At 39.0% G+C, this 11,979-nt stretch overlaps 2 protein-coding genes across 2 annotated transcripts in view; one reads left to right on the top strand and one right to left on the bottom strand.

Annotated features, from left to right (window-relative positions):
* Nucleotides 1-478: 478 nt before the first annotated feature.
* The window catches only part of dcun1d5 (DCN1, defective in cullin neddylation 1, domain containing 5 (S. cerevisiae)), a 46,242-nt gene continuing 34,741 nt past the window's right edge, over nt 479-11,979 (top strand). Inside the window, exon 1 of the mRNA XM_074641071.1 lies at nt 479-507. Coding sequence (XP_074497172.1) covers nt 494-507 — 14 coding nt within the window. The 5' untranslated portion in view covers nt 479-493. The remainder of the gene's footprint in view (nt 508-11,979) is intronic.
* Nucleotides 2,074-10,978, bottom strand: LOC141771125 (solute carrier family 35 member F2-like). Its single transcript, XM_074641063.1, has 8 exons — nt 10,831-10,978; nt 9,413-9,588; nt 8,024-8,151; nt 6,931-7,090; nt 5,708-5,864; nt 5,544-5,596; nt 4,544-4,698; nt 2,074-3,087 (listed from the first exon to the last, which is right to left on the bottom strand). The coding sequence occupies exons 1-8, from the start codon at nt 10,938-10,940 to the stop codon at nt 2,758-2,760; spliced, it is 1,269 nt and encodes a 422-aa protein (XP_074497164.1). The 5' UTR covers nt 10,941-10,978; the 3' UTR covers nt 2,074-2,757.

Here is an 11,979-nt window from a genome sequence, read left to right as displayed (position 1 = left end):
TGTGATGACAGCGGTACCTGATCCGATGGAAGTGACACCTGTGAGGGCAAAGTACTGTTTTTGCTCAAACGAAACTATAAGAGGTTTCGAAATGTTGTCAAACACCCAAAGGAGCCATAGATTGACATTGTTAAAACACGACATGGCTCTTGATTATATTTTGGCCAAACAAGGGGGCTTATGTGTTGCTTTAAATTTATCAGGAGATGCTTGCTATACGTTGATTCCTGATAGTTCTGACAATATGACTAGTGTCATAGAGGCATTGAAGCACATAAGAGATGCGTTTGGCCCATCAGAAGACGCGGGATGGTCTGCAAACGCTTGGTTGCAGGATAAATTGGGGCCACTAGGAGCGGTGTTAGTTCAGGTTTTGGTAGCGCTCGTTATGTCGTTGTGTGTGATGTTTTGTTTTTGCACGCTGTTGTTGACCTTTGCAAAGGCTATGATAATTAAATGGGTTGGAGTTGTGCTGCCCGGCGATCAAACGCTGATGCCATTATTACACGAAGCTGACACGGACGTGGATGAGGATGACGCAATAAAGATCGAATTGGTGGAGGAATATCCATTTTAAAACATAATCCTATTATTTACCTCTGTTTTTGCTTGTGTAGTTTGTAGTGTTGTTGTTGTGTTGCTCTTTCGAGACTTTGTTTAGTCTCGAAGGGGGGATATGGCAACAAATGAACAATATGATTAATGGACAATATTTACATTTTTACTTATCTTATTCTGTGTTTGATGTTTTAATTTGTATCTGTTCTGTATGCAAAAGATACTGGTTTTCTTTTCTTTCATTCTAGAACATATTGGGGAAGAACACTGTGAGGGTGGTGGATTGTCAGGGACTCCGATGGGCTGAATGGATTCAGACACTTCAAACATGAAAATACGAATGGCCTGAAGAACTCTGAACGTGGACTGTCGATACAACATCCAGAGTCAAGACGTCATCGATACTACACCGGCGTCAAGGCTGCTGAGAAACTACAGCGTTATACAGTCTTATGTCTTCTCTTAAATGTTACATTAGTATTCTTAAAAAATGAATTTTCTTTTTTGTGTATTACGCTTGAGAAATGATGGTTTCTAAATATAATGGGACCTCAGATGTTTTCTGTTTCTTTTTCTCGATGGTTAGGGACAGTGGGGTAGGCAGGAAAAGGTCCATAGAAGGTGCGATGGGTCGACCAGCCTGACTTTGGACATTGTTTTGTTTTAATTTGCTGAGAGTTCCATATGTATTCGCTTAAAGTCATTTCCATATACAAATTGCTAAAATTCCTCATTTCAGTGTTATGGAGTACGACGTATGGTCGCCTTGGCAGAGGGACCGTGAGAGAATTTTCCTGTATACATTGTTTAATACATTGTTCAAGAAAGATTAGCTGCCTGACAGGTTTTTCACTCTCACTTTTATACTCCATACAGTTGTTTCAATGGTAATAAGGACAAGTTGTTAAATTTGTCATGTTTATACACCTGTATGTTTCTTCTTTTATGTTTTCGAGACTTTGTTTAAGTCTCGAAGGGGGGAATATGTGGTATATTTTCAGGTCTTGCACCGGACAGAGAGGCCCCCAGTTGTAAACATATGTGCAGGAAGCGGACGGGGAGACCTGGGGTCATGCGGTGGATCCAGGGGCTGAAAGATAAACATGTAGGTCAAAGGTCACATACCTAAGCATACGCTTAGCTCAGCAAGTTGCCTGAATTGAACCCAATATAAGGAGGTACGAGAGCCCCAAGCTGCAGGACTTTCAGATTCGACTTGAGACCTCCGGGCGCTCTAGACGCCCGTATGACATGTGTGGCTTGTTTGTAATAAACTCTATTTTACCAGCAAGAACAGTGTCCTCGGAGCATCCTTCATCATCACTTCAACAGCACTGTCGCAGAAAAGATACGACAGTAGTCAACGAAGAGAGACAAATATTTTTTTGATGCTGTTTGAATTGCGCCGTGAATCACACAGATGATGTGTGTCAATTTAAAAGATGATTTTGAAGGTCAAGAAAGTCTCAGTTTGTTGTAAAACTGTTGAAGTATCAGACTGTGAAAATACGTCTCTCTCTCTGAATCTACGATGTCTGTGTGTTTCCTACTGGGATGAACTCAAACCAGCGACAGGTCTGATCGTTCTTTCGCTTCCTGGCTGATAAAAAGACCAGGAGTCGCTGGATGAAACACATCAGGTCAGATAACTTTACATCTGTGCGTGGATCATAGCTAAGCTAGCTAGCTAGTGTTGGTGACGTATATTGTGCGAGACGAGAGATGTAGTTCACTGAGCGGTTTCACACAAAACTAAATGATAATACGACAAACTGAGACTTTCTTGACTTGCAAAATTATCTTTTAAATTGACAAACATCATATGTGTTAATCATGGCGCAATTCAAAAAAATATTTGTCTCCTCGTTGACTACCGTTCATATTTTTTCTGAAATAAGGGGTAGTGGCTAGAAGGGAGCCCGCAAACTGGTTAAACTCCCACGAGATTAAGGTTAGGCAATGACCTTGAATAGTCTCGCGAGAGTTTTTGCAGATTTCAGATCAGATTTCGCAATCTGCCTTTTAGACACGACAGAAATAAGGTCTCATGGCGTCCACTGGAACACAAACACTTCCCAGCACATCAGCTGGTGCCATCTTATATCATGCCAAAGTCCAAATCATGTATAGATGCAAAACTCAATAAATACATTTGTTAAAAAATATATATGACATATTGATAGGTTTTCGTAATGTAGTTCACATTTTAGTGCTGCGTTCAACAGCAACATCCTCATCATTATTCCCTCGTCCGAGGCTCTGTGATGGCCCAGACGCTCTCTTCTTCTTCTTCTTCTTCCTTCTCTTCTCCTGCTGCTCCTCCTCCTCCTCAGTGGTGATCCTCAAGGCCACCTCCTGCTTGGTGATGTCATTCTGAGGGGCCATTGGGTCATCATAGTAACCTTCCTCACAGACGGAAGAGGAAGAGGAGGTGGCAGGGTCTGTGCAGTCGGTGGGCGTCGGCACGGCGTTGAAGGCGATGAAGCCAACGAGGATGACCACCAGCGAGACCATGTAGAGCCCAGAGAACTGTAGAGAGGGTATGAACAAAGGTGATGCTGAGGTAAGGGGACATTAGAGAGGACATATTATGCTTTCCTCCTTTCCTTTAGTGTGTTATATAGTTTTTTGTGCATGTAAAAGTTCTGTAAAGTTACAAAAAAGTTCACGCCAAAGGGAGTTCTTCTCATTTCATATCACATATTCATTCACATATCTGGAGGTCAGAGGTCAAGGGACTCCTTTTGAAAATGGCCATGATAGTTTTTCCTCACCAAAATTTAGCGCAAGTTTGGAGCATTATTTAACCTCCTGCGCGACGAGCTAGTATGACATGGTTGGTACTAATTACGTTAATGTGTTAAAAGATTAACGGCGTTAAAACGATTTTGCGTCAACGCTTTATTAAGTTAAGTACAAGCGCCCCACTTGAGTAAATTAATTTAATTACTGGTTCAGTGAGCAGTTTATGTTACGGAAGCAGAATAAAAACGAGGTAAATTATTGCACGAGTGACGTTTTCAGACGAAATATTCTGTTTGCCGTGAAAAAATCGTTTGATGGACTTCGGACTCATGAGTTTATAAACTGTGTATATGCATGCAGCTGTGTGAAAACATATGACACTGAGATTACACTTTAACAACAGTTATTATTCATTAACGCTGCTGTGTCACTGTAACACTCAGAGGGTCGTTGTGACCCAGACAGGAGGCCAAGACGAAGACCAAAACCAGCAACGTCTCTCAGTACACTCAGGCCCAAGTCCATTGAAAAAAGCTGAAACTACTTGTCATTGTAGTTTTTTTAGCATTTGTTACTCAAACAGGAGTAAATAGTGCATTTGTTGGGGACTATTTTAAGCGGCGGATTAATCCACATTTGGTGCTCTAGTGCAGTGGTTCTCATCTTTTTCATTAGGGGACCTCTTTTCTATCATTGAGTAAACTGACGACCCCCGACTAAGTGACTATTTTATGAATATTTCATATTATGTTTAATGCATAATGATAAACTCTATAATTCACCCAAATAGTGAACGCAATAACTGCAAGAAGTTTGTGTAAAATGAGCCATTTGGATGAATTTTGAGCAGATTATTTCCTGCGAATGTTGCATCAGAGATGAGTTTTCAGGACCTTATAATACACTTCTTTATCTGTATTATGTATTTTTTTAAATTCTTACAATTATACCTACTTAATAGGCTTTTTTGTTTGACAATTTCTGTATTTTCTTCTCCCTGACACTTGGCCATTGTCCTATTAGCACTTTGGCTGTTTTAACTGCGTCCTTTTCTAATTCAGGACGAGGCTGTTCAGCAGAGAGGGAAGGCTCTGTGAATAGTTCAGATCTTCATTGTTATCACCCTTATCTTTTTTATGTCTTAAATAATAATCCAAACTTAACAATTTCATTTCGTTTTCTTCACAGAACTTAATGTGTGTGTGTGTGTATGTGTGTGTGTGTGTGTGTGTGTGCTCACGTTGTACTGGAAGAGGAAGATCCCACAGAAGAGACTGAAGAGGTCGGCGGTGAGCAGGGAGAGGTTGACGGCTGTGGCGCTGCTCAGCTTCACCACTATGGGCATACAGCTGTACATAGCGTACATACACAGCGCATAGGCAGAGAACAGGAGCCCTGAGAGGAGAGACGCCCGGCTGTTAGTTCATAGTAACAACAGAAATAGAAACACTCCACCATTACGCTGATTCGCCATCTTAACCAGTTGAGAAGTAGAAAAGGGGAGACTCGTGGGTACACATAGGACCCATTTTCATTTACATATCTTGAGGTCAGAGGTCAAGGGACCCCTGTGAAAATGGCCATGCCAGTTTTTCCTCGCCAAAATTTTGCGTAAATTTGGAGCATTATTTATCCTCCTTCGCGACAAGCTAGTATGACATGGTTAGTACCAATGATTCTTTAGATTTAGCTTTAAAACTGAGCCCGCTACAACCTAAATATCACAAGTTGCGTTAATGCCTTTAAGAAATTAGTGACGTTAAAACAGATTTGCGTTAACATGTTATTGTTATTATCGCGTTAACTTTGACAGCCCTACTTAGTAATGTCTAACTTTGAGTAGATTTCCCCAACACTGACAAAAACATAAAAACAATATCAGAGTTTTTCTGTCCCTTAGTAAACAAAAACATTTAATGCAGCTTTAAATATTGATTGATTTATACTGATTGATAAATGCTGTGGTTATTCTGGTCCTGTGATATAAAGGGGACGAATTTAATCTGTATTTTTAAACTCCTGCAGGTCACCAACAGTCAATATGGGGTCTATAGATTACCTATTGTGCCTTCATGCTTTGTGTTTTACGACGTTTAGTCCGGAGAAAAGCTAGAGACTACAAAGAAGACATTTTATATCTGTATGTAAGCAATATCTATCAATACAAAAAATATTTTTTTTCATTGTAAAATCAATGAATTGAACCAGGAGAGGTGAAATCTTTTTAGATGAGTACTTACCGACTTGCCAGCTCCACTGGATGGAAGCAACTTCATTACGTTCCAGGATCACCCTGGGTAAAAGACAAAACACCAGATTAACCATAATGTTGAATGTTGAATATATATAATATACATATATGTTGAGTGATTCCTACGTCCCTCACACACCCTCACACACTTACATCTGTATGGTGCTGATGATGGTGCCGAACAGGCCGACCATGCCCAGGAACTCCACCCGGCTGAGGTTCTTCACTGTGTATTCCTGACACACGTTAGACACGGCGTACAGCGACGCACTGAGCAGCACCAAACCGTCACCTAACAGGATGTTTGAGGCTGAGGAGACCAGAGGGGACACGTGTCATTTCTGTGGTCCAACATTGTTAAAATAACACTGATCGGCCTGATGGTGGTGCAATGTCGGTGTGTTCGTCTGGGATTTTGTGAAATTAAATTCTCCTCTATTAAGAAATTCACTGATCGGCCTGAAGGGGACGATAACGTTTGTGTTGCCTTGAAGACATCTGACATCACTGCTGATGTTTACCACCATAGGTCCATATTTATCAAACTGCTAAATGTGTAATTTTGGATTTAAATGAAAGATAAAAGTAAACATCCTTCACCATCACTCACTCTCCCAAACTTAAAGGTGCAGTGTGTAGGATCTGGCGCCATCTAGCGGTGAGATTGCATCCAACTGAGACCTTAATGAACTTCATAGTCATGAAATTCAATGTACTGATTTGTGTATATAGACACAAATTGCCCATTTTTTTGTAATTGGGAACTGGGAAGTATAAAGAGCGGCGAATGGCGCGTAGGGAGGAGGTCGGAGTGGATGAGTGGGTAAAAAAGCATCCGACTTTCGCCCAGGAGACCGGTGTTCGTGTCCCGTGTGAAACAAGAAGTCAACATTGATTTATTTGTCACGTAACTTCCGTACTTAGTTACAGCACTTCTGGTGTTATTTTAACCCAAACCACGATCGTTTCCTAAATCTAACTAAGTCGTTTGATTTTGAAAAGACTGGAAAGGAAATTGACACGTGTGTCACGTGTTGCTGGACATTCATAGGGAAAAGCACGAAAATAAAAGGGAATGAGAGGTCTGGTAAGATCACTTCTCTTTACCTCTGCTAAATTTATTTCATTTTCAAACTTGTAGTCCTCATCCCCAACCGACGCTAACTCAAGTGACATCACTCGAGGATGTTTATCAGACTTCACACAGCTCCCTCTGTAGACACTAAAGCTTTATAGGCTACTGCTCAACACCTGTAAACAGACTTTGCTGTGTAAAAGTGACAAAATTCCCCTTTAAGTGTGTGAATGCAGGCCCTGATCACAGGATTGTGTTCATTGATGAGCTCAGTGAGTGAACATTTGAAGGAGGTTCTTACTGGAGCCCTGGTCTCGTCCAGCCAGCAGATCGGCCCCCACCATGGCCCCCACGCCGAGGACACAGATGCAGACGGCTACGTAATGGACTGGCCTGTAGCGTGTCTTCAAAACCCACCAAGACAGGAACATCAGGACCGGGACCACAAAGCAGTCCAGCAGCTGGAGACAGGGAGCCAGAAGCACACTTAAATATGAATTTCATTAAATACAGATAAATTCAATTAATTGATACCTACACTAATATTGGTAATCCTTCAAAAAGGTGACACAAAACTAATCTTTGGATACACTTAACATGGATTGACATACATTTGTGCTTCATTAACATGAAACATCCTTTTTTCAATGTTGAAGAGTTCAAATAACCTCATTGGTTGGATTAAATTTCAGCAGGTGGAGCCAAAGAGCCACAGTTTGTCTGATTCTGGCAGTAATGTTAGCTGACTGATTCTTTGAGTCTGACTCAGTTTTAGGAATTGGACATTTTTGTCTTCTATGGTACCTTTTTTTTTTTTAATCTGACACTGCACAAAAAATATAAATGTATAAAAATCAATGTTGTTGCTAATCATTGACAGAACATATAGTATGTAAGTGTATTAAGTATGTAAGCAAAATAAAATTCAAAGAATTAATGAATATTTTGGTAGTTGGTTTAAAATGTAACTAATGAAATGAAATTAATGAAATGAAATGAATATTAATATATAGTATTTTTATAGCAGTTTTAGGAAGGTGACATTTTTGTCATCTAAGGTAAAAATTAAAAAAAATCTGACACTGACAATGTTGTTGTTAATCACTGTCATATCCCAGACTGAAACCCAGCATTTAGTATACAGAAAATATTTTTTTAGTATGTAAACAAACTGAAACTTAATGAATATTTGATCATATTTAACTCAGTATAAGTAGAAACTTATTAAAATGAAATCAAATTAAAATTATAATAAATAATTGTAAAATAATAAATAATAAATAAAATGAATATATAATTTAATGTCAGGTTTTTGAGGCAACTTTTTTAAAGCTTTTAAAGCAACACGATGTGTTTTCACTGATGAAACCCACACAAACACAAGCTGTACCCACCTGTACACTGGTGATGGTGGTGTACTGGTATGCTTTAACCACAGCGTAGTTGGCTTCCACGTCCACCAGCCCCAGCAGAAGATACTTCCACCAGCGCCTCTTCAGTATCTGTAAAATATTGCCATCCCCTACGTTTTAAAGGGGAACAGCCCTGAACTTCAGTATTGTATTTAATTCACTACAAAGCCACTGAATCACTGCTGCTCCCTGCGGCCACATGAGCTGCATCTACAATCTCTGCTTGTTTCATTCATTTATTAGGAAATACATTTTCCCATTGACCCACAAATTGCCAATGTAATGTCATGAAATGGAATAAGCAGCTGTTCAAAAAACAATGTAATCTGTAAGCAATGGCACTGATGAATGATAGTAGTATTAGTAGTAGTAGAGGAAGTACTCAGATCAGATATTATCTGCAAAATATATTAAATATAAAATAACTCAATGCAGAAAAATGGCCCTGTGTGTGTTATATTAATATATATATTATTATATATTATGCCAATAGAATATCATGTGTACGTCACTTCGGAGAATATGCCAAATTTAAAAATGTAAATGTGAATATTATTGCTGATGCATTGATGTGTTAGTAGTATGTTACTGTTGTATATTAGCTGGTCAAGGTGGAGCTACTATTTTATACACTGTTGGATAGTTTTAGATATAATATTGCATCATATTTTTTCCAAATAAAATCTTAATTTGTGAAGTAATTAAACCCATCAATTAAATGTAGTGGGGTAAAAAGTACATGTCCCTCTGAACTGCAGTGGTGGAATGTAACGAAGTACATTTACACAAGAACATCTCAGAGGGAAATTGCATGTTTTACTCCACTACATTTATTTGACACTTAATAGTTACTAGTGACTGTTTACATAAAAAAACATTAATATAATGCCGTGCTATAAAATAATAAATCATATTTATTATTCTTATTTTATTTCTTCTTCTTCTTCTTTCAGTTAATGTTTTTTTTTTTTAATTATGCACATTTTTTTATTAATAATTTCCAATTCGTATCTTTAAAACCAATTAAATTTGATCACAAAACAATGATGCAGTATATATCTACATTAAGCAGGAGTATACAAAGTGTCTGAAATAGGCTCCACATTGACGAACTACATCAATAAAATTTATATGAAAATGTTTATGATAAAAACTGAATAATATGATATTCTACAATATTATAACACTTTGAAAGGAGCCATTCTGCATAATGAATACTTTTACTTTTGGTACTTTAAATACATTTAGCTGATAATACTTCTGTACTTCTAATATATTGAATTCATGTTATGTGTAATGGAGTATTTATAGACTATGCTATTTCTATATTTTGTGTTACAGGTATATTATCTCAGGTGTTGGTGGTGTTACCTGTTCTGCGGAGCAGCATGGTGGTGTAGGTGACACACAGCAGGGCGTAGTTGAAGAAGCTCTGCAGCATGGGTGTGTTCACGTGGAAGCTGGTGGCCAGGTACTCGGAGGACATGGCCGTCCCACAGATGAGCACAGCCAGGCCTTGACCCATCGCCAACGTCTTGGCCAACTGCCTGAGAGAGAGACGAGGACGACACAGAAGGCACGCTTAGTATTTTTAAGTAGTATATTTTAACGTCACTGTACTGTACTCCAGGTAGCCTACTTGTACTTTACTTGAGTATTTACATTTTATGCTACTTTACACTTCCACTCCACTACATCTCAGAGGTAAATAATGTACTTTTTACTACATTTGTCTGACAGCTTTAGTTACTTTGCAGTAACTACTGCAGTTAATACTGCAGAAGAGTTAGTTTAGCTCTGAGAATATCTAGTGAATGTACAGTGGACGTTTATGCAGAAATAAATGCTGCAGCTCCTCCAGACCAACAGAGGTTTTCCGTGTCTTGTGAAGTGACGGGGCTCTGCAGAGAGAAACGTTATCGTCTCCAACCAAAACTCCGGTGTCTCCCCTGTTCCCTCCGGCCGCGGTCGGGAGGCAGAGGCAGGAAAAGCCAACACTAGGATCAGCAGTGATTCATGGAGAGACTTTCGTCTGGTCAGCTAACATTACTGCCAAGCAGGTGAAATATGGAGTGATATTGTGGTTTTAGCTGACGCGTGTCGCCTCGCTGTTTTGAGCGATGCTCGTTCATGTCTATGTAGAGCGAGCACAAGCGCGAGCAACAGGACTCTGACTTTCATTGACTTAGCGGCCACAGTTGTCGCTGTTAACAAGCAATTTCTGATTCTTACAAATAGTCCCTTTAACTTTTGGAACTTGTTTTTTGGTGTTACCTGTCGCCTTTACTAATCCTGCCTTTTTTCCCTTGTGTTCAAGATCCACCACATCTGCTTGCCGCATTTGCCCCGCCTGCCTGCCTGCCTGCCTGCCTGCCACTCTCCAGCTACCCCTTCTTAGTAGCTTTATTGAGCACACAAACATTACCCGTGCTTGACTCTGGAGTTGTGCTCAGCCTGTCCACACTAAGATCAACTTCCCAGGACTGGACACCCCGAGCCCCTTCGACCAGCCCCCCTACCCACTCCCAGCATAAGATCAAGATTCATTTTTGTTATTTAATAAACTTACCTTAACTTGATTTGTGTGTTCTGTGTGCTGCATTTTGGGTCTGCTCTTGCCAGCTTAAAACAGTAGTGGTGTATTTTCACAGTGTGGTATTAGTACTTTTACTAAAGTAAACGATCTGAATACTTCTTCCTCCTCTGGTGGTGACTATAATCTTAAAAGAAAGGTTTTGACTGAAACCAGGTGGAAACGAAGGTAACATGTTTCTCCTGCGTCCACTCACCAGGTAAAAACCTCCTTGGGGTTGAACGTCCTGATCCTCCCCATGACTCCACTGCTTCGGCTCTGGTAACTCTCGTCTCTGGATGCATCCTCCGTCTGCTTCGTAGCCATGTTGCCACAGCGGTGATGGAGGAATCCTCTCTGAGTTTAACTGTTAGGGGCTTTTAACTCCTTGACTTTCACTAAATGATTAACGGACTCAGAGGGCAAAGATCACTCTGTCACTTATCTGTGTGAGTAATGTGTTGAAGACAGCCAAGCAGCACTTAAAGATTTATAATCACTGATGATTAAAGATAAACTGAATCACTTTGTCTTGTCTTCACTCTCATCTGTTATCTGCTGATGAGATAACAACTCCTATTGAAGCCAAAGCGCTTCCTCATTGTCTTTTTTTATGGAAATGACATTGGTGGAAACTAAGTACATTAACTCAAGTACTGTACTTAAGTACAATGTACTGGTACTTTTCCTGAGTATTTCCATTTTATCCACAGTGGGAAATATTGTACTTTTTACTCCAGTTGTAATTAGTTACTTTTCAATAAAGTACAATGAATTGTTCAATAAAAAAATCAAACCAATGGTTCTAATATATCATCTCAGGACCCCTCAGATTTATGTTGTGACCCTTTGGAGGGGCCCGACCCCTAGATTGGGAACCACTGGACTAAACCATCTAAACTGTCTATAAAGTAGTTTTTATTGCTTCTTATATTTTTTTAATATATTTTTTCTTAAATAGATATTTTTATCGATTCTTATATTTTGTTATATATTTTTCTTAAATGGATATTTTTATTGCTTCTTGCGTGCTTCTCCTTGGCAAAATAAACCTGATTATGAATATTTCTGATGAACTGAAAATTAGCACAACCTTCAACCAACCAATCTAAAGCAGAAAAATGCAATATACACATTAATGCAGGAGTAATATTAATCCAATATATATATATATGTAAATTAATTCAAATTAATATTATTCTTAATATGAATTAATTTATATTTATATAAATGAATGAATGAATGAATTTATATATAATATATATATAATGCAATACAATAATAACACTGACAGAGAACATTTTACTGCACAATGAGTAATTTTAGTTTTTATACCTTAAGTACATTTTGCTGACAATACTTAGAT

Source organism: Sebastes fasciatus, chromosome 7 (assembly GCF_043250625.1).
Source record: "Sebastes fasciatus isolate fSebFas1 chromosome 7, fSebFas1.pri, whole genome shotgun sequence".
Lineage (NCBI taxonomy): Eukaryota > Metazoa > Chordata > Actinopteri > Perciformes > Sebastidae > Sebastes > Sebastes fasciatus.
Note: the sequence above shows the minus strand (reverse complement) of the source record. Positions and strands in the feature narration are given on the sequence as shown.

Bases quoted from the DNA above. Each gene is read 5' to 3' on its own strand.
- LOC141771125 (XM_074641063.1), bottom strand. From the start codon at position 10,940: ATGGCTACGAAGCAGACGGAGGATGCATCCAGAGACGAGAGTTACCAG. The intron at 5,865-6,930 runs GTAAGAACCTCC...TGGTCTCCTCAG, and splicing joins TGGACGAGACCAGGGCTCCA to CCTCAAACATCCTGTTAGGT. The intron at 5,597-5,707 runs GTAAGTGTGTGA...TCTTTTACCCAG, and splicing joins ATCATCAGCACCATACAGAT to GGTGATCCTGGAACGTAATG.